The sequence below is a fragment of the Eleutherodactylus coqui genome, chromosome 2, assembly GCF_035609145.1.
Source record: "Eleutherodactylus coqui strain aEleCoq1 chromosome 2, aEleCoq1.hap1, whole genome shotgun sequence".
NCBI lineage: Eukaryota > Metazoa > Chordata > Amphibia > Anura > Eleutherodactylidae > Eleutherodactylus > Eleutherodactylus coqui.
In genome coordinates this window covers 267,585,644-267,609,029 of record NC_089838.1, presented here as the reverse complement: position 1 = coordinate 267,609,029, position 23,386 = coordinate 267,585,644, and the positions used below count along the sequence as shown (strand labels likewise).

At 42.5% G+C, this 23,386-nt stretch overlaps 1 protein-coding gene across 1 annotated transcript in view; it reads left to right on the top strand.

Annotated features, from left to right (window-relative positions):
- The window catches only part of ADRA1A (adrenoceptor alpha 1A), a 98,483-nt gene extending 75,605 nt beyond the window's left edge, over positions 1-22,878 (top strand). Inside the window, exon 3 of the mRNA XM_066592993.1 lies at positions 20,837-22,878. Coding sequence (XP_066449090.1) covers positions 20,837-21,351 — 515 coding nt within the window. The 3' untranslated portion in view covers positions 21,352-22,878. The remainder of the gene's footprint in view (positions 1-20,836) is intronic.
- Positions 22,879-23,386: the final 508 nt, after the last annotated feature.

Here is a 23,386-nt window from a genome sequence, read left to right as displayed (position 1 = left end):
TCTTTCTGCCATTTTACAATGGCGTCATCTGCTGGCTAGAGCCAGTACTGCAGTATGTGACAAGTCGGAGAGGCCCCCGACAACAGAGCGGCCAGTAATATACAGTAAGAATAACCTGCCAGACGTCGGAGCTGTACAGGCTTCAATCAGAATGTCTTCAGATGTCAGACAGTGGATAGGAAAGGGTTAAAGGTGTTGTCTGGCTTACTAAACTTAATTTTAAATACCGCATTAGAGAATTCTAATGTAATAGATCTTCTGTTCAGTCTCCTTACTTAATAGCTTCAGCCAAAAGCAGCTACAAAGCGTATCTCTCACTCTAGAGAACCTAGCACACCTGTACATTACATAGAGAGCCTATTGATTTCAATGGAAACTGTGTAACGCTTCATTTCTCCTCTGGGGGTGCTGCTGGGAAACTGAATTCTTGTTGCATGGTTCTTTTACAGATTAAATCTGGCTATCAGCAGTCAGATACCCTGTGGTCAACTTGTTGTTGGGGAATTCTTTTAAGAAAAAGGGTTTGTTCAAAGCAACAACCACTTTAATTGATTCAGTGACTTAACAATGATGTAAAAAAAAGTTTGAGTAAGAAGTAGAGAATAATCCCATGAAAAAGATGTCTCTTATTATCATTCCACTAATTTAGTGTGTTTCAGAAGGAACCAGTAAAAAAAGAGTTTCATGGTACTTTTACAGGGGCTCATAGGCGCCCAAGTAATCACTTAAAAGAGCAATTACGGGCAATCGTCATCCCATGTAAAGAAGGGGATCCATCAGGGCAAGTGAGCGAGAATCAGTCACCTGTCAGAGTCGCAGTCGTAGACATCTATGGATGACTACCTACGGGTGGTGGGAAGAGATCTCCGACGCGCTCCATTTCCATTCAGTGACTGTCAGATGCTTAAGCACCCCACAGTCGACCCACATGTAAATACTCTTACTTGAACTTACGTTCCTGAGTGATCGGGGTGCGACCTTAGGCCACCTGCGCTTGGGCATATTTGCATTGTGGAATCCGGGGTGGGCATCTTCCACAGCAAATACCATGCATAGCATGCTATGGAAAAGTGCTTTTTCCTACCCATGAGCAGAAATCAATTGTGATATGTCCATATGGACAGCTTTCATTGAAGTTGATGGAAGCAGTCTGACCTGCGGCCCACCCGCAATTAACATTGCATAAAGGTCGCAGTACCCACATCATTGTCTATCTACGGCGCAGGAAAATCTGTACTGTGCATGTCCGATGGCGAGCTGTCTGGGCAATCCACAGTACAGATAAAGAAGACGACTGACAGGTAAGCTCCAACTTGTTTAAATTCTTGTAATAAAGCGTCAAGTGAGTTTTGGGGGTGTATAAGAGTTAATAACATGTAGTCTGCAAAGGAGGCTGTTTTGTGCTTTCTCTGTCCACAAACTAAACCGCTTTTTTGGCTTTTTCTTTACCAGAAAACTTCCAGTGTTAAGGCCCAAAATCGATAAAAGGCGATCGCTTTAGCGATAATCGTTGTGTCTAAATCTGCACCCATCAAGCACTTTTCAATCACTGGTAGCTGATCGTTAAATTCAGTCTAACCTAAAAATCGTCAATCAGCCTTATCAGCGGTTCTCCATGGGGAGTGCGGATAGCATAGTTTCCCCCTGGAGAACAAAGAATCTGAATGCTGATAAGAGCCCTAGGGCTATTAACTGCTTTCAGCTAAGGCTTCATTTACACATTTAATTGCTCTTAAGTAGCTACTTGATAGTTTATGCAAAATGATTGCTCAAAGCTGTCACTCAAACTGTCGTTTGAGCGATCTTTGAGTGATCATCAGCTACTGTAAATGGGCCTTTAGGGCAAAACGCAATGGAGAGTGAGGATAGGCTTGTCTGGTACCATTATTTATATCAAGAGAGAATTCACTATTGTTCTTAATTTTAGCAGAGGGTTTGTGTATAAGGCCATGATCTTATGTTCGAATAGGTTTGGAAAGCCAAATGTTAGTAGAGTTAATTTAAGAAAAAGCCAGTCTACTCTATCAAAGGCTTTTTTTGTATCCAACTTAAGAGCCAGGGGAATATTGTTCTATTTAGCATAGTGAAATATGTTTAGGACTTTAAAAGTTTTGTCTTTGGTGTCTCTGAAGGGCAGAAAGTCTACTTGTTCTGTATTGATTAGATTAGTAAGAAGGGTTTTAATTCTATTGGCCAGAATATTAGCATATAGTTTTAGATAATTATTAATCAGTGAGATGAGTATGTAGCTACTGCATAGAGTAGTATCTTTCCCTTCTTTAGGGACAAAAGTACTTTCTGAACATTATTAGTTTTATTAATATGGCTGAAATATTGAAGAGGTTGTGGAGCTAGGATTTTTTTAAAGGTTTTGTAATGAAGGGAGTTAAATCCATCTGGGCCTGGGCTCTTACCATTGGGACATAGATTAATAGTTTCTTCAGTTTCTTGCAGTGTAATCTGTTCCGTTAGAGATACTTTTTGAGTACTAGAAATCTGAGGGAGGAATGTTTGGGATTTTATGAGCTCTGTGTTGGTTTTCATCCATGGTACCATTGATATTGTATAGATCTGTGTAGTATAAATGAAATATTCCCGCCATTTCCTCTGTTTTATGATGCAATTTATAATTTTTACTTTTAATTTTGGTAATGAAGGTTTTAATATTTTGTTTTTTAATCAAGGCCGCTAATCTTTTTTCACATTTGTCTGAGAATGCATAATGTTTAAATCCTGCATAAAAGAGGTATTTCTCTGTTTTCTGATTGAGAAGATCCTTCAATTAAGCTTCTAGATTAAAGAGCTCCTTTTCCAAATCTGGCGAACTTGCTCTTTTATGATGAGTGTCAAGCAATTTTATGTTTAGAGAAAATCTGCAAAAATTAGCATTTTTTTAAATTTGACATTTTCTGCTTCTAATATAGATAACCATACCACACAAAATAGTTAAGAAATAACATGTTCCATATGTCCATGTTATGTCATCATGTTTTAACATTCCTCTTTGAGATGAGCTTCCTGACTTCTCAGATGGAGGGGCACAGTAGTGCTTTCTTATTATAATAGCTGTGACTGGCTGTCACAGTCATCATGTATCTGAAGAGAAATAGGTGGAGAGAGAAGTGGAGCAAACCTACAGTGAAGACTGAGACTAAGGCCTAATGTCCACGAAGAAAATCAGGCCCGCCGCGGATTCTTCATGTAGAATCGTTAGCGGGTCCCTCCTGCCCCGCGGACATGAGGCCTAAAAATCAGAAAAAACTCACCTGCTCTGGACGATGCGGATCTTCCTTCCTTCGCGGCCGGATCTTCTTTCGTCGGCCCGGTGGATGTGCTTCGGCCGGGCACATCCGCCGGGCCGCAGAAAGAAGATCCATCCGCGAAGAAGGGAAGAACCACAGCGTCCGGAGCAGGTGAGTTTAATTCTGGTACGGGTCTCCCGTGGATCCGGACAGCTTCCATAGGCCTCAATAGAAGCCTGCGGGAGCCGTCCCCGCGAGAGACCCACACGATAATGGAGCATGTCCATTTTTTTACTGCACGCGGATCCACGCCTGACGGGAAAAATGACATCCGCATGTATTTAACTACCTGCGGGTGTCCAATGCATCCCTATGGGGCATGGATTCACGTGCTGGAGAAACGCTGCGGATTTTAAGCCCATGGACATGAGGTCTAAAGGCCTGGGAAGATACCCTGGTCTTAAAGTGCTTAGATTGAATATGATAGATGACAGGAGGTGCTGCCACCCAGATTAACCCACCGATGGTGGAAGGGTAGAATATGCTAAAACAAAAATTTGCTGCAACTCTCCGGAAGTTTTAATAAAGGTACAAGAAGAATTGGATGAATATCTAACTTCTTGTTTCATTTAGAATATTAAAAATATTAAGAATTATTAAAATGTTTTTAATATTCTAAATAAAACGAGAAGTTGGATATTCATCATTTAGCATGTCATGTGTCTGAAGACCATGCTAATTGGTCTCCAGTAGAGTTGAGCGAGCGTACTCTGCCAAGCTTCATGCTCGTTTGAGTATTAGCATACTCAATGGTGCTCGTTACTCGAACGACCCCACCCCAGTTGTTGGCTCCTCCCCACTGTGACGTGCCTGCTTTGGCCCCTCCCCGCCGCAGAGCAGGCGTCAATGGCAAATTTTTTGGCAGAGAGAGAGAGAAACACACGAACCAAGAAAAAAGAAAAAAAAGCTCAGGACCCGGCGTCCTACATACAAAAAAAGTAACGAGCCAATGGGGTTCTCAAGTAGAGCTCTCGAATTTTACGAAAAGCTCGACTCTAATAACGTGGACCCGAGCATTTGGTGGTCGCTCATCTCTAGTCTCCAGGCATAGCCCTATGGTCTGAGCTGCCATTAGTGCCTCAGATCACAGAGCTCCTGCACAGCAGTGGGAGGGGGGGTAGATGTCTAGGGGCATTAGACAATTAATGGCAACAAAAAATGTATAAAATTGCTTTCTTAGCATATGATCTGAGAAGTAATTGAAGATACATAAAAAAGTACTGGCATTAGCACTTTTGAAATGACTAAAGAAAGAAGAAACAATACAACAATAATGAGTAACGGTGATAAGAAATTACATTACATTACCCTCTTACTTACTTCTCCTTTCACCCTGCTTCATGTCTGTAAGTTCTGATTTTCAGGGGGTCTTCCCCATCTTTCTGTTGCTCCTTTCTTTGCAATCCACTATCATGCAGGGTGAATAAAACAATGTATTCCAAGCTCATAGGAACCAATACAGTTCACACGTGTACAAAGGAACTTGTGTGGGAGGTCCTTGCTCTGCTGTGGCCCCTTTTCCAAGCATACTGATCACTGACATAGTGTGGGTGTATGGGTGCGGTGTTCCTAATGTAAATAATAATAATAAGCTGTTATTGGCAAGGAGTAAAGGAAATTCCTTGCCGATAACAGCTTATTATTATCAACCACATCATGGGTATGTAATGAATTTGTATTTTGGGCAGATATCTTTTTGTTCTATAACGATGAGGTCATGGATGTGAGCATTACATTAGGAACACCGCGCCCATAGACCCACACTAAAAAAATGTCCACTATGTCTGTGAACAGTATGCTTGAAAAAGGGGCCACAGCAGAGCCCTGAAACACGTTGCACCCCTTTATCCATCCACCAACCCTAGTTGTCAAGTTTGTGAATGCATGTCTTTTGAAGAAAATAAACCTTGCTGTTAGAAGATCTGTGAAATCCTCCAATTCTCCTTGGGAAATCCTACACTTCATTTTGCCATATGACGTTATAGTGAGAACTCAAGGGCAGGGACTTCCCACAGAATTAAGTTTCTTTGCACATGTGTGAGCTGTATTGGTTCCCATGAGCGCGAGATACATTGTTTAATTTAAACTGTTTCTTCCCTGGACTACGCACGTAAACTGGAGCTTCTTCTCTGGCAACTCTCCACCCTTCATGGATGTACCTGGTACATGGAACTCCAAGACATTGACTGGGCCTTTGGGACATTTCTTTGACTTGCGGTTCGCTTACCAGTCAGGCGAAACCACAAGCCTTTGGTGAGTCCCCCATATGTTTCTTTTTAATTTGCACTGATTTTGCACTTTCACTCTGAGCGGTGCTCCTAAATATTGTTTACTATCATGTGGGGGACATGTAGCAAGCCTAGCATTTTATCAGTAGTTCACTGTCCTGACTTTCTTGCCTTTACCTCCCATGCAGCATTGCATAGTCTGTTTTCCAATCAGCAGGGAGGCAGAATTTGGATTCTCGCCCCTGTGCCTTCCCAGTATGATTCAGGCATTCAGAGACATTCTGGCCGAAGGGTTAGTAAACACACAGATGTTGTAACAGCAGGAGAGGCAGAGACTGTGGAGATCATTATCACAGTGTCTGCAGATCTGTCAACCTGCAGCTTGTACGTGCAAGGAAACTTCCTGTGAAGATCCTCCCCCTATTGCTATGGAAATGTCCCTGGGTCCCTGTTACTAAGGAAGGTCTGTTCCTAAGGACAGATAGTGAATTGCGGAGAAGCTGGGAGACCTCTAGTAGCAGCTATATCAAACATCATTTACAGTGGTAAAGCAACAAAATTTGGAATGCAAGTATATTACAGAAATGATAAGACTAACACAAGCTAGTCGATAAGCAGATGTTATGTGAAAGATTAGTGCCCCTTTAACAATTCTTTTTTATTTCTTGAGTTCTTAAAGTTGTGTGGGATATTAACTTTTTCCTGATGGTGGTGCAATGATATAAAATGTTGCTACAATTAAGTAAAATAGACTAGTTCCACATGTTAACAGTGTGTAGTGAAAGGGGCTAGTCCATACTCTACAGGTATGCCAGCTTTGGTGAGCATCAATGCCAACTGTATAATAGATTGTTCAAGCCATCTGAGCCTGCCCGTGCACCAGACCCCCTTTACACGATTTTGTTAATGGAGACTCTCTTGTAAATAACATTAAGGGAAGGCGTTTTCCCGACTAATTGTACTTTTATTAATTAGTCTTCTTGTTACTTTGTATATATAACATTTATCAATGAGTGACTGCACTCTTGCTTTTAATTATGTCTCTAATAGTCCATAACACTTTCTTGCTAATTACGCCCAAGTTTTGCATTAACTGTGGAGAATTTACCAGCTCCATCTGTCTTCTGTGCTGCTGATGAAAGGGCCCACGAGGCTGTGACACATGTTCACATTCTGTATTGTACTTTTATTAGCTCGGTGGCACAACTCTCCTGACGGAATTTTATTGCTATGTTTATTCCTTGTGTGGCATCTGCCTCACTCCTGATTGACATTACTTGACTGTGTCACAATATGAAAAATGTTTGTGGAGCAATACAGGCTGTTAGTTAAAACATGCTGGGAGTTGCACTTTAGTTGCAAAACTACTACTCCCACTGCGTGCTAAGAGCCTGTGTTGGAGACCACTGCTATACACATATGCTGTAGATGGTCAAGAGTGACTTCTGACATAATTTCCTATTCAGAGGTCTGCATTGTAGAATCTGTAACAGGACCCTCAATTATTATGCTTCATTGATAGTACTAGTCTTCTTGATACCTATTGGGCATGGTTGGCCCTTAGGCCAGGGTGCAAGTGCAACTTCTGCACCCATTATAGTTAAAGGAAATGTCCAGGATTAGAAAAATACATCTGTTTGCTTTCTTTCTTCCAGTCTATGGGGTGTGTTATGTCTGAGCCGGACGCCAAAAACACTTTGACCAGATTGGACGCAATAGATTTCCAAAGGGACGGATATACACAGTACTTAGAAAGTCACAGAACCAAACTATAATTAATTATACTAAACAGTGGGGTAAGGGAAATGACACCCTATCATACTAATATGGGAAAACCCTACCTAGAAGTGGGGTAATTGCCTTGATGAGGGCGGCTCCACAACTGGAACCCCTGAGGGCTACTTAGATGAAAAAGGGGGTGACAACTAATAGGTTTAAATAACAATAGTCACAGCTGCACTAGAAGGCAGATGCACAATACCCTGTATTAAGTTAGAGCACCAGGGACTTATCTGATGCCGGTGGCACAAGGAGGACGTTGACCAGTAAGAACTCAACCATGCTGAGGAATAACCGGCACCTTCTGGGAGGAGGAGCTGGAATATATATACACTACAATAATGGTTGATTGGCCAGCTGTAGATACCACATCCCCAGGTGGATGCATGGATATCAATATTGTATAAGACACATTTATCAATGTAATTGTGTTGCTGGTTACAGCAGTTGAAAAGCATAGCAGTCATGCTGAATGCCATCCTTATGAAGCCCATCACCACTTTTTGATACTGTATTTGTCATTGAAAAGACCGATGATTTCAAGTATTATTGAGTTATGGTACTAAACTTTTAAACTACATTTCTGCACAGAAAAGTGGGAAGTAAAATGCATTAGGTGCAACCTGTTGTAGTACAGCAATTGCATCATGTTCTTTAGTGAATGTTGCAGTGTAATTAGATACTGACTAATCACTCGGCAGAGTGCCAATATCCTTGATTGTGCCCCAGTGTGTTCCACTTTCTTATAGATACATAAATCAAACACTTCTGTAGAACACTATGGGGAGCTTTTTTTACTTTGGGGCTTAGCCGTATTTCCAGGCAGTCAGTATTGAGATGAGGCAGTGTTTCTGCTCTTTCTCCCATTTGGCTGTGACATACTGAATTAGAATGAGTTTGTTCATGTGCATTTCATGGACTGCAGTGAAAAGAACCCTCTTGAGTATTTGTTATTACTGCTGAACTCAGGAAAGGTTTGATTTTGCTATAATGCCTTTTCCTCCACATGAAAGGCTCCATGGGTCATTGATAGAGGAAAAAAATGCAACCTTGGCTTTAATTGCTCAGCAGTTCTACACCTTTTTAGTGTCTTGAAAAAAATATAACAGCGCTACAGAGATAAAAAAAAATGAATATAAAAGCTCGGTATTTCCATATAGATCCCAGCTGTACTGGTAATAGAGCCAGCTGGAAGTCTTGTGGATAATGAGCAAACAGAAGACCTTTATACCCCTGATAGATTGCCAAGGAAAAATTAAAGGGACTGTCAGATAAATGGTGCTTCTCTTATGCATGATGTCACGTTGTGCTCCTGGAACCTGTAGCTTTATGGGTTTCAAAGAGCACACTGTGTAAGGTGTAGTTGATTTGGCAGGCTGATGGTGTGAAGTTTACAGGTGTCCAGACAATAGCTGTGAACAATGTCTTGCTCATTGTCTGTCTGTATAGTTGATTGTCTGTATCTGTGTGCAGATGCCTGTTGTGTTATTTCCCTTGTCAGGTGTTCCTGCCTGATACCATCTAGGGCAAGCCAGGCCCCTAGGTTCCAGTGTGGGGCATTCCCTATTGGGACGATCGCTCTGCTTGTAGGTAGGACTCCCTGTTTGTGGTTTTAGTTGTCTTGTTAGAGTAGGGACTCACAAGACATCAAGGACCCTTGACGTGGGCTTGTGAGCTTTTGTATTCTGGCCAAAATACAAACCAATACCTCATACGTACTTATTAGCAATTCCATTTGCTTGTGTATTTGTTGATTGGTAAGTATTTGGCTGCCTACTGTTGGTATGCACGTTCGGTTTATGCATGTTGTCGGTGTCTGTTCATGTGCATATCCTTTCCTTTATTCTTCCTTACCTTCTATTTAGGTTGCGTTCGTGTAGATCGCAGTTCACACGATATAACACATGAGCTCTGTTTGGTATTATAGACTAGCCCCTTTTAAGTACAACCTGATAGCCTATATTGCTTTATGGTTTTTTTTCTGTAATCCAAAACCCATCGGTTTAGAATTCAAGACACCATATATATCTACAGGCCAGATTGACAGTAAATTTTCCAAATGCCTATATTCTCAGGATCTAAACATTATGATGAGTTTCAACCACCTGGTTAGGACATTTCCTTAATAATGTGTTAGTAGCATGTACGAGTCCATAATATTGAGTTATTAGAGATAACATTGCAACCGAATGTCATCAGTATGTCAACATTGCATGTTCTGTATTTACCTCCTTCTTTGCAGTCATTGGTTTTATTCTCGACTGGGCTAATAATGATCTATATTTTTGGCTAACACAAAATAATAGGAATGAATGCAATTGCAAAGGCAAAACCGGGCACAAGTAGTGCACACTGCATTTGTAAGACATAGCCATGAAAAATATGGCTCATAAAACACGGACCAAATACACTTGTCTGAAGGCATCCTTATGTTGGTTTACAAACCCTTGCAGCATGCCCTTATGGTTGCTGGTTAGCCTACCTTTTGTTTCAGTTTGGCCAGTGTTTTCCCCATTGACTTCATTGTACATTGAGGGTATTGCCGCGTATAGGAAGAAGAATGTCAGTCATCCATGGCAGGACAGTGGCAAATTCAGCTTAGAAGTAACCAGGGCTACATGCTGCAGCATAGGGAGATTGATTTTACAAAAAGTGTGGTTCTACCAAAGTAAGCGCCCCCCCCATTGCAATCAGAGTCTTTGCCACTAATAGTTTATGGGGTCAACATAATATAATGATAGAGTCCCTTTAAAATAGGAATGAAGAACCTGTGCAATTAGGCTTGATTACAAATATCCTAATTTTTTGTGTTTGCGGTTTTAATGTAAACTTATTTGCAAATTACTGCTACATTGTAGTGCTTGGCAGATTGCAAACAGATTTGCAAATTATCAAAACTTTGGATGAAAAAAAAATATATTTCTAAGGCTGCATTCAGACGAACGTATATCGGCTCGGTTTTCACGCCGAGCTGATATACGTTGTCCTCGTGTGCAGGGGGGAGGATGGAAGAGACAGGAGCAGGAACTGAGCTCCCGCCCCCTCTCCGCCCCTCTGCACTATTTGCAATGGGGAGAGGTGGGCCGTGGGCGGGGCTAAGCTCAGATAATTAGCCCCGCCTTGCCTCTCCCCATTGCAAATAGTGCAGAGGGGCGGAGAGAAGGCGGGAGCTCAGTTCCTGCTCCTGGCTCTTCTATCCTCCCCCCACCCCTGCACACGAGGACAACGTATATCGGCTCGGCGTGAAAACCGAGCCGATATACGTTCGTGGGAATGCACCCTAATGGCAAATCCTGAATTCAAATGTGTTAAGGTGATTAAGTAGTAGGGACGAGGCTGTGGCTGAGGTGGTAAATTTAGCCACATTTTGCTTTGTATTCCTTTGTGACAAGCAGCTATACTGATAAGCTTGTTAATTCCTGATACTGAATGATATTATTCTGAGAGCATGCAGAAGAAAAGTAAAATAATGTTTCCCTTGCTACTATGGGAATGAGATTTCTATGGTAATTCTGAGCCATCTATTCGTGAAGCTTCTATCTTTAGCTGCTCACTCCTGAGCTTATCTGGCCACTTGGCTATTAAATGTAGCTTGTTGACACCTTAAGGCTGGTTTACACGGGCTGATGATCGCTCAAAGATCGCTCAAACAACAGTTTGAGTGATAGCTTTGAGCGAGCATTTCGCATAAATCATTGGTATGCGATTATTGGTATTTAAGTAGCTACTCAGCTACTTGAATACCAATTAGGTGTGCAAATGAAATCTTCCATGAAAGCAACTAATTGCCTATCAGCTGTGCTCAGATCCTTTGTTCTCCACGGGAAACAATGCTATCAGCACTCCCCCCCCCCCACCCTGTGGAGAACTACTGATAAAGGTGAACAATGATTTTTAGGTTAGCTTGAATTTAACGATCAGCTAACAGTGCCAGAAAAAGCCCACGATGGGCGCACATTTACATGCACCGATTATCACTAAAACGATCGTCGATTAGCGATTTTTTTAGCGTTCATCGGCTGGTGTAAATGAGCCTTTACTTATAGACCCTGTCTAAGTATTTATTGCCAATGGCTCTCTATTGGAGCCTTAATCTGTCAGTGACATATAGACATGTTTCATTGGTTCATTTTGATAGTTGCATGTTCGCATCTCTTGTCTAATTATTTATTGCTTATAAGGCTCTTCATGTCCAAGATGGAAGCCCAGAAGCTCTGTTCTGGACTCTTGTCAGAAAGAACTTAGCGCAAAGCTGTTTTTGTGGCTCTCACTGAAGTGAATGGGATCTACGGAAACAGCATATCATAGCGGTTCTTTCTGAGCTATGGTGTTTCCATAACTCTCATTCATTTCAATGAGGGCTACAGAAACACTGATGGGCGGAAGCTCTTGGCTGTTTCCGTAGGCTCTTGCCGGGTGACCCGTAACTATAGCAGGACTTTCCCATCTTGGCTATGAAAAACTGAGATAAGACTATCCCTCTAAGCTATATTAACCCCAGCTTTTAAGAAACACAAAACCCCCAAAAAATTACAGACATTACAAGAAAAAGGTGGACATGTTATCATAGGCACGGTGTTCTTCTTAGCTCTATATGTTTTTTCAAGGCTTGCACATTATAATTCCAAGGCTGGGTGTAGATAAGGGTAATATTTGTATTTTAATATGCATACAATTGCTCACAGATGGTACTGATCCTCTTGGCAAAAATCCAAACAAAAGGGAATCTTTAAGACAACCTTCTCTGGGAGAAAGTATACAAAATCAGTCTCCTTTAGAAACAAACTCTCTCTACTGCCACCTATAGGTGGCTATCCTGTACGTTAATGATCAACCCTTAGAAGGCCTCATGTCCACGGGAAAAAGAAGAATTAAAATCCGCAGTGGATTTTAACTCTTCTCCCGCCCGCGGATCCGCACCCCATAGGGATGCATTGACCACCCGCGGGTAGATAAATACCCGCGGATGGTCAATAAAAAGGAATAAAAAAAAAAATGGAGCATGAAAAAAAAATGGACATGCTCCATTTAGGTGCGGGTCTCCCGCGGGGACGGCTCCCGCAGGCTTCTATTGAAGCCTATGGAAGCCGTCCGGATCCGCGGGAGACCTAAAATAAGAATAAACTTACCCGCAGCGGACCGGGCAGATCTTCTCTTCTTCCTGGCCGGATCTTCTTCCTTCGGCCCGGCGGATGTGCCCGGCGCATGCGCGCGGCGTGCCTAGCACATCCGCGGGCCGAAGAAAGAAGATCCGGCCGCGAAGAAGAGAAGATCTGCCCGGTCCGCTGAGGGTAAAGTTAATTCTTATTTTCAGCCCTCATGTCCGCGGGGCAGGAGGGACCCGCTACGGTTTCTCCATGGAGAATCCGTAGCGGGCCTGATTTTCCCCGTGGACATGAGGCCGAAGAGCTCTGGTACATGCAGTTGTAGATTATAAAAGGGGTGGACTGGGCAGCCAACCAAAACACCCCAACATCTTTACAAGTTTCCAGTCACTTATGTGGGAGAAGCTGTATGCCAGATGTTGCAGCCTCATCACAGCGTGTCCCATACACAGCTTGCTCTTCCTGCTCTCCTGCTCTCAGTACAATATGTACAGGAGAGAGGGGCGGTGGGCTATGTACGGGACATGATGAATCTGGAGTACAGCTTCTCCTATGTGAATTTTATCCGGGAACTCAGTATCTTGTTGAGTTGTGAGCATACTCAGTATATGCAGTCTATTGGTATTCTTTACTGTGTTCCTTGGGCATGCTTGGTGTATGCAGTTCGTTGGTAATGTGCACTAAGCCTTTGTGCATTCTCTGTTTATCCAGTTTATTGATGGTACCAAGTCCCTGGGGATTCCCAGTTCATTCATTCTATTAGCATTGTATACTAAGACCCTGAGCATGCTTGATGTGTGCAGCCCATTAATCATGTGCACTATTAAGCATATTCAATGTAACTTGGCTGTTGCCAGCAGGTGGTTGGAAACATCTTCTTAATCGCCTTCACACTTCCCCTACTTTCTTAATATCTGGTGTAGGATCCATGGCTGTACTCCAGTAATTGTTAAGAACCATTCAAAGAGAGATGCCTGTGTCTAAATTGCAAGGGTTGTTCAAAGGGATAGAACTTTTCACCTTACAGCTGTTGCCTCCTACTTATTTGGCTAAACCCAAGTAACTGCTAACAACAATTTGTTCATTCTGAATGTCCTTAATTTGGCTGGACTCAGAAAGGAGCAATACTGCAGATCACAAGATCCAAAGGCCAAAGTTTACAGAACTAAAGTTTATAAAAGCAACTATTAATTTTATTCACACACAACTAAATGTAATATATACATAGTGAATGTATTGTGAAATAAAGTAGTGATCGTGGGGGCAGATATTTTTTTGGACTTCCCAGCTGGGACAAACACCTGGCAATGAGGCACAGAAGACTCAGCTATGTAGGAAAACAAGCAAATAAAGGAGATGGAACAATACCTCTGCAGTGCCGCCTATTGGAAGGCAGCATTCCTGCAAGTCAGTATCAGATTCTTTATACAAGCCTTGTAACAATGACTGGGAATTGAAAGCCAAGCCAGAATCCATACACATACAGCTGTTTCGGGGTGTTTGCCCCTCATCACTGTGTAGTAGATTTCTGGCTTGGCTAGTAAAAGGCCTGTGATGTGGGTCAGGAATGCTATCTTTTCTCCTTAGAAAGAGCACCTAGAAGGTGAGTGAGTGAGGAGACTTATAAGGCCATCATGCTACTGCACACTGATGAAAGGCAAACACCTCAAAATAGTTGTCTATGTATGGATTCTGCCTTGGCTTTTAATTCCCAGTCATTGTTACAAGGCTTGTATAAAGAGTCTAACATTGACTTGCAGGAATGCTGCCTTCCAATAGGTGGCCTTGCAGAGCTATTGTTCCATCTCCCTTACTTGCATATTACCCAGAGGAGCTAAAGAGAAAGGAAAGCAAGCAGTAATGATCCCAAATGTATCTAGAGGGAATCACTCCACTACCTTGCAAAACCACAAAAGAAATAATCATACAGCTGCATCAAACATACAAACAAGTTATGACGGGAACATAAAGGGGCAGCATTCAAAAAAAATACCGATCCTCATGAATAAAAGAGAAAAAAAAGATTCAAGCATACATAAATGCATCTTGCTGAGATAATCCCGTTGGTACCTGTCCTCACATAGCATTGTTTATTCATTGACTAATATCTAAACCATCTACTAAATAAAAGGCTCATCACTAAGAGCATAAAGAAAATCACAGTCCTAGAAATCCAAAAAAACGTATTTTCATTGAGGCAGTTTGTTGCGCGAGTTATCGCATCCAGAAAGTAGATAAAACACTTTTCAGAGACTCTATACTGACATTTACAATAACCTTCCTTATCTACACTTCCAACCATCCAACAAGTGCAGATAGAAGAAGCCTTTCAAAGAGCGGCTGGAGGAGTGAGGGACTCTTCGAAGTGCATTTATATTCTGCTCAGGGCCTCCGGATCCATAATTGTTTAACAGTGTTACTTTGGGAGATTACATTTAAATTCCCAGTCTTATCCGCTTTCATAAAATGTAACTTTTGTCATCACATAAATCAGTAATCGGCACAATCCTGCTGTGTCGCCGGAGCTCTGCTCTGTAGTAAAGCCATTTACATTCTACAACATCTCATTGATCATATCTTTCTCTTCGGGTAGGATAGAGTTCTATCGGTGTCTGTAAGTAGCATTTAATTTCATGCCTGCAAGTATCTTGCTAGGTTGTGTTTATGAAAACTAAGAAATGCTCTAAAATACGAACTTTTTCACTTTCTTCAGGCAGGGTTGTAGCTATAGGGGATGAAGAGGAAGCAGTCATGACTGGCCCATGGTGTCAGAGGGGGTCCACAGCCCCTCTACCACATAAGAGGACAGTGTTATAAAGAGTACATAGTAGCTGGGGGTCTTGTTATAGATTTTGTATTGATCTTAGAAGCTTTAAAGGGGCCTTTAACTTTGTAAAAAATACAGGCAGTAAATAAAACACAAATGGAAGCTGTTTTTTATATTTTTACAAAGTCTAATAACCCCTTTAAGTTATGTCTCCTTTGACTCTGGGTTTGAACATTTATGAGGTGTTCTGACTTTTCAGAATATAGGGGTTGCATCGACTGCAGTTGTGACCAGGCCCTTAAGCCATGGGGGTCCAAAGAACCCCCTTGCCACTGTGGGTATTCTTGACGCCACTGGAAGCTAGGGGTTTGACAGGAGGAACGCCCCTGTCACAGCCTTAGCTCCCGATTGGCTCAAGCCTTGAAGGTCCTAGCAGCGTCTCCATTGCTTTTAGCCGACCCTGCTGGCTTACGGTGAGGGTTCGTTTTCCACTTAGGCTTACATTATGAGCTGTGAATGCTGGCATGTTACAGCCTGAACATGGCAGCCTTTACAGTGTATAATCTAAGCCTAAGAAGAAAAGGAACCCTCACCCTAAACCAACACAGGTGGCAAAAAGCAATGGAGACGCAGCAGCTGTGACTCTCACCACTGGGTACAGCGCCGCTTCTCTGGAATGGCTCCTGGCCGACCAGAGGTGAGGGCTCAGTCACTGCCGCCGGCTTTTGGTTGTGTCAAGGCCACCTGCTCCCTGCAGTCCAGCGCTTCTCTGCTCCATCACAGCCGTTCCCCTGTGCACATTTACTGGCCATGTGCCACCGCAGATGCTCCTGCTGCTGTGCAGTGGAATCCCTGATTTGGTGCTGCAGTCTGCGGACGGCCACCTGTCACTGTGTCTGCCTCCAGCGCTGTGGCCTCCCTGTGCTAGGTGAACATGACATCGGGGGGAGAGGGGGCCGCCGTGGGTCTTCTGCCGCCGGCAATTTCAAAATGACATCGGGGGGAGGGGGGTTACGCTTGTTTCACGGGGCGGCGTGGCTGCAGCAGGGGGCTGCTGTATGCTGGTCGTCTCTAAAAAAGCTTTCCTTTGTGGGCTGCCAGGACCTGCAGGCCAGCCAGCTGTGCAGCCAATCACGTACAGGGGGCGTCACTCCCTGTCAATCTTGGCTCAACCAGGACTTCCTGGTGGCGTCAAGATTGAATAATACCCTACTTTGTCAGCAGTGTTCCTTCCACACTTCTATCCTCACTATTGGTCAGTAACTTTAGCATCTTCAATCATTGGGACATCTGAAACTCAGCTTCTGCTGCCTGACTCCTACTCCAGCCTAGGTAACTATTTTGATGCAATTTGTGTGAAAACTCATTAGCTTTTAAAGGAAGGTGTTCCATAATAAAATGTGATACTACAAAGAATGGACATTTTATTGGAGTTTTCTTAATTTCTCAGTCCTCTATTAGATATGAACATTAAATAATATTTAAAGATGTTTCTCAAACATCTGGACAACCCCTGCCAACTCTTGGTTAAAGAGGTTCTTCACTTTGGACAGTCCCTACTTGTTAGAAGGTTCCCTTGACAATACACTAATCCTAAAATGTTTCCCTACTGGGACCCAATTGATCAGCTGTAATCTGTGGGAAAACCTGGAAATGAGTGTTACATTTCCCTGCAGCACCACCACAGGGCAAATTTAGGCATTGCATCGTGTCCATTCATATCAATGGGTTTTCTGTGTAACACAGATCAGGATAGGTCCTCCAGACTGAGAGGAGTGCTTTCCACTTTGTGAGGGAGATGAGGATACTGAACAGAGGACCTTCCTCAATTAACTCAGAATTCCTTAATAGGGTATATAAAAATGAGCTTTTTAAAGCAGAGAACCCCTTTAATCTCCTATCATACACAAACATAAATCTTATATTTCCAAAATATTAGGCTATGTACTTCTAAGACTGAGTGTCCATGGGTAGGATGGAATATCGCCTAGTGAATTAAGGCATATTTTCATTTGTAGATGCAAAGATTTCTAGCAGAACGTTTTCATTTCTTAGAAACAATGTCAAATGAAATTTCCCAGACATGAATTACATAAGAGATTGCCTAGCGCAATGCATGTGACCTCATCTGGTAATTTCATTAGGGGACTGTATTTTGTCTTGGTCAGTCAGTCTATTCTGAAATGTCAAATCTGTAAAATCATCATATTGCTGTATGAAAACTATAGAAATGCAGGTGAAATTGGTTTTGAAGAACTTATATTTGGATTGTTGGTGCCCGTAAGGCTCAAGATAAAAATGTTAAACTTTGTGTGTGATGCATCCAATGTGTAAGGCTCTGAACTGTAAGATTTCTCAAGTCTTCCTTGTCATTCATCTGTGAATGACTGCCTGTTTACTCTGAATGGAGGTGGTTCGCTCGAAGACATCTTGGCACACTCCACGTTCATTCAGTGAGCGATTATTGCTGTGTGAAAAGCATAAGAGCGATAATGGTTGTGACAAACTATCTTAAAATGAGCTACATTGTAACAGTTTGGGCAGTGTCTTGCCCATGTGTCTTATTCTACATGCAAATTATAATACTTTAGCTGTACCACCGCAGAAATATACACCGATAAGGGTCAAAACCCCCAAAACAGCCTGCCTGTACATGGTTATTCCTTATGGAGAAGACTCTGGTTTTGCTTATATTCCTAGTAGAGATGAGTGAGCACCAAAATGCTCGGGTGCTCGTTACTCGGGACGAACTTTTCGCGATGCTCGAGGGTTCGTTTCGAGTAACGAACCCCATTGAAGTCAATGGGCGACCCGAGCATTTTTGTATATCGCCGATGCTCGCTAAGGTTTTCGTTTGTGAAAATCGGGGCAATTCAAGAAAGTGATGGGAACGACACAGCAACAGATAGGGCAGGCGAGGGGCTACATGTTGGGCTGCATCTCAAGTTCCCAGGTCCCACTATTAAGCCACAATAGCGGCAAGAGTGCCCCCCCCCCCGCACTGTCAGCATAAAGATCGTTCTCCTCTGCCATAGCTGTAACAGCTGTGGCAGAGAAGAACGATGTTTGCCCATTGAATTCAATGGAGCCAGCAATACAGCAGGTTCCACTGAAAGCAATGCGCTGCGGGCGATCACAGGATGAATTGTCGGGAAGGGCTTAAATATATAAGCCCTTCCCTGCAATTCATCCAGAAATGTGTTACAATAAAAATATATACCGGCGTATAAGGCAACGGGGCGTATAAGACGACCCCCCAACTGTCACCTTATACGCCGGCAATACAGCGGAGCAAAGAATAAAATTCATTACTCACTTCCCCTGGCGTTCTGCGGTGCTCCTGCAGGCTGTCGCTCCGTCCTGGTCCCCAGCAGAGCATTGCTTTCTGGACGCAGTGGTTGAAATCCCTGCCTCCAGAAACACACGTGCCTTCAGCCAATCACAGCCATTCAATGACATCATTGTCATTGGCTGTGATTGGCTGAAGGCACGTGTGTTTCTGGAGGCGGGGATTTAAAGCCCTTCGTAGAGAAAGCAATCCTCTGCCGGGGACCAGGAGGGAGCGACAGCCTGCAGGAGCACCGCAGAATGTCAGAAGAAGTGAGTAATGAATTTTATTCTTTGCTCCGCTGTATTGCCGGCATATAAGGTGACAGTTGGGGGGTCGTCTTATACGCCCTGTTGCCTTATACGCCGGTATATATTTTTATTGTAACACATTTCTGGATGAATTGCAGGGAAGGGCTTATATATTTAACCCCTTCCCGACAATTCATCCCCTGCGCACGCCGGCAGCCCATTGCTTTCAGTGGAACCTGCTGTATTGCTGGCTCCATTGAATTCAATGGGCAAACATCGTTCTTCTCTGTCACAGCTGTTACAGCTGTGGCAGAGAAGAATGATTTGTCTTCTATATGTTCTCAATGGGGTCGGCGCTGCTGCCGCTGGCCCCATTGAGCGCATATAGAGAAGAGAACAGAAATCGCAGATCGTACATTGGTGCGATCTGCGATTTTTATGGCCTAAGAAGGACCGTTGGGGTTCTTGAAACCTAAAATACTCCTAACACTCTCCCTATAGCAGCTCCGGCATCAACAACACTTTCCCTGAACTATGTCAGAATGCATCTGTGGCGAGCCGCGGGAGGGGCAGATTTTAATACTCGGGTGACACCTAATCTCGCCACCCACTCACTGCAGGGGGGTGGTATAGGGCTTGAACGTCGCAGGGGGAAGTTGTAATGCCTTCCCTGTCTTTTCTATTGGCCAGAAAAGCGCGCAAATTTCTCAGGGAAGAAAATGAAAGTAACCCGAACATCGCGTGGTACTCGTCTCGAGTAACGAGCATCTCGAACACCCTAATACTCGAACGAGTATCAAGCTCGGACGAGTATGCTCGCTCATCTCTAATTCCTAGTCATGTTACAAAGTCTGTTGAAAGGTTGGACATTGACTTGTAGGAAAGCTACTTTCTATTAGGTGGTGCTGCAGAGGCATTGCAACATCTCCAATTTGCATAAGAAATTTGCCAGAACAGCCCTGCATGACCTTTTAAGTTTCCTCACACCTACACAGCAATCTCCACAAGGAGAAACACAATAATGTACTAATTTTTCCTGTTGCCACCGTTCTTCTGGTGTCAATGTACTGTAGTTCAATGTTAGTCACTATATATTTTGATATGCTCTGTTTAGTACTGTGTATAGAATATACAAAGAGCATAAAGAAGCAAACAGGTGAATTTATATTGTAACGCTCATGTAACCTTGATTTCCACTGAACAGTAGTGGGAGGATTGGTTTAAGATCTACAGTAATAGAAATCTCCAACAAAGCCAAAGGAATTCAGGCACTTGTCGAGACCCCTTCACTTTAAGAATCAATGGCCAAGTTCATAGACTCCTGCCATTAACATTTTATGACATTCTACTGTGACATGTCAATGTGAATTTTCACTTTAAACCAAATGCCCAGATTAAATATGAGCTTTTCTTCTCTTTATTTTTGACCATGAAACCCTTAAAGTTAAAAGAACATTCCAGGAAAAATAGATACATCGTCAGATTCTTCACAAGACACACTGTAACGCAGTGTATCAAAGTTTCTTGAAATGATCTACATTTTAGGAAACTTTGATACACTGCGTTACAGTGTGCCTTGTGAAGAATCTGACAATGTATCTATTTTTCCTGGAATGTTCTTTTAACTTTAAGGGTTTCATGGTCAAAAATAAAGAGAAGAATATGTTCACAATACCGTTTTTTGTTTCCGTCTAGTTGTATTATCGTGGAAACAACTAAACAGAAAGAAAACACTTCAGTTCTTGTGCCCATCGAAATGCATTGAAACTGAAGACTTTCGGTTTCAATGCATTTGTCAACTTTCCATTACCATTCCGTTTTTTAAAGCTATTTCAAAAATGGAACCGAAATTGATTTTTTTTTTACTTTGCAGTCAATCGAAAATGGAAGCGAATGAAAAGTTATCTGTTTGCTTCGGTTTTCTTTCCATTTACGCAATGGAAGAGCTAGACGGAAACAAAAAACTGCTAGTATGAATTTAACCTAAACTTTCTCCTAAATTTAGTATATGCATGTATATCTCTTTAGCTTACATTGTGACATAGTTATACTGACTGGATGTTTTCTGCTTTACAGGCTCCCTATACCCTCCGGCCAAACCATCCATTACTATTTTCAAAATAACCTTTTGGCTGGGTTATTTTAACAGCTGCATCAACCCAGTTATCTACCCATGTTCCAGCCGTGAGTTTAGGAAGGCCTTTCAGAACATTCTGCATGGTCGTTGCTCTCATAGGAGACAGGCTTCAAGTAAGTACTCAACAGGATACATCCTGAGCAGCCCTGTGCATCGCAGTCCAGAGGAGCAGAGAGATGTTGTGAGAATCCCAGTAGGTTCCGGAGAGACGTTCTACAAGATCACAAAGACTGATGGAGTTTGTGAATGGAAATACTTTTCTCCAGTACCAAGCCCATCCTCTCCATATGGGCAACCGAAGGACTTCTCAAACTGTTCAACTGCCAGGGTGAGCAGTAAGTCCATTTTACGGACCTGCTGTTGCATTGAAACCGAGCAAATACGCACGTGCCATAATATTCCTACAATTAAAATACATACAATCTCTACAGGTGAAAATGGAGATCCCGTCTGAGTATAGGAGGACAAAACTATTCCAGTAAATTCCAATACTCGTAGACATGTGCTGCATGTGGATTGGAAGTGACCACGCATTTCTGTTCAGTCTGAATGTGCAAGTTCCCAATTCCTGTCAGCACCATTTACATTCCATTGTATCTGAGCCTCACCTTAACCCTTGACTCAATTACTTTTTTACGCTCAACATTTTGAACCTCAACTCATGATGAACAATGCTGCTAGAATTGCACCTCGGATGTGGATGCATGGAATTAAAACGTGCTTAAAAGCCTCCATGGTGCTATGTAAGTCCAAAATAAAGTCATCTGGAAATGGCGAATGAAACTAATTGCCTGATGCTGTACTATTTATGTCCAATTAAAGTTTGTACAGAATTAACATGTGCTGTGCACGCCGTACAGGTGGAGGACATCCAAATCCTGCTTTGGATGGTTAAGTTTCCATCTGCAGTTCACTTGCAATAAACACAATCACAAACAAGTGTTATGGTTATTTCAGCCAATTTTGTGTATCCTCGGACATTACCAATTTGCCGTTATGAGCAGCTGCTTCAGGTTGTTAAAGCAACATTAATGTTCACCATTTAGATACTTTTTACATTTCTTTTATAAAAGACCACAAAGTACTAAACACTCAGCATGATTATGATGCTGCAAAGAAATGCTTAATGGCAGACAACTTATTCATGTCTGCTTTGTCTCCATCTTCCTGAAAAGGGTGTTGCAGCTAAAAATGGATACTAACAATAAAATGGGATATTATTCAGTTAGTGCATACAAAAAAAACAAAGTTAGCACTTCCAACAAAGATTAAATGAGAGTATGCACATAAGCCATGGCTGCAACATATACAGTAACAAAAACACTTGCCCGTGCAACAGGAGTACCCAGCTACTGATCCCCTGGGCTAAGTTCTATCAGTTAATATCCAGAATTTTTTGGTGAAGTAACCAGTATATATTGTATTTCTTTCTGTGCTTGTTTATTTGCACTATTTTTTGTACGATAGGATCACAGTTGTCCAGGGAAGGAGGAAGGAAAACAGGCTCTTGTGAGAGTTGGTGGATATAAAACCTGGAGAGTGCGCAGAGAGTGGCACAGATAGAGGATGCTGTAGAGTAAGAGTTTAAGTGTATGGTCATTGGCAGAGGCGTAACTTGAAGCTTCTGGGCCCCAATGCAAAATCTGTAACAGGGCCCCCAACTATAATGCTTTATTCATACTACTAGGCTTATTATATGGAGAAAATAGGCCCTATGGGCTCCCTAAGGGTCTTGGGTCTGGGAGCCACCGCATCCCCTAGTTACACCCCTGGTCATTGGTACAGATTCCATTGGTGCCACATGCCAGGCTCTATTTATGTTACTGCCTCACTGGAGCTATGCTAGGGTAATCCACACTTACACAGAGCCTGATTTATGAGTGATAATGCTAAGCCACAGAGTGAGAGCCTGTTTGCCTGACACCAATCCTGGGTGACCAGCATCCGCGTATTCCTGAACACAAATGGTGACGTTATCATGTGCTACCAATAAAGTTCAAGCATTGCAAGCATGTGGTCTCAGCCTGTTACTTACCCTCTGTATCAACTCGCACTGACAAACAGATGTAATCAGGACTTCTTTCACAGGCGTACCTCCCTAAGCTGCAGCCCCCGGGTAAGTGAATAGGACTCTGAGTTTGTAAACTCTGAACCCCCTGAGCCAGGCTGAATAAAATTGCATAAGTGTTCTTTATAGTAACCACGTAAAAATGGATCAAAAGACAAATAGGAACCCATCCAAAAAGGTTCACCTGGGTAGGGCAAATGGGCCCATATGTTTTGATCAAAAAATATATGCCAGGGACCTTGCATTTTAATGTGGTTAGTATAAACAACAGATGTGTAATTTTATTCACGTAGTAAATGTGTCTAACTGCTGATGCATGTGTTTCTGTTACTATATCTGTTGCAGCCATGGCTTACGTGCACCTTCACATTTAATTTATTTGTTGGAAGTGCTGTCTTTGTTTTTTGTTTGCATTCAATTG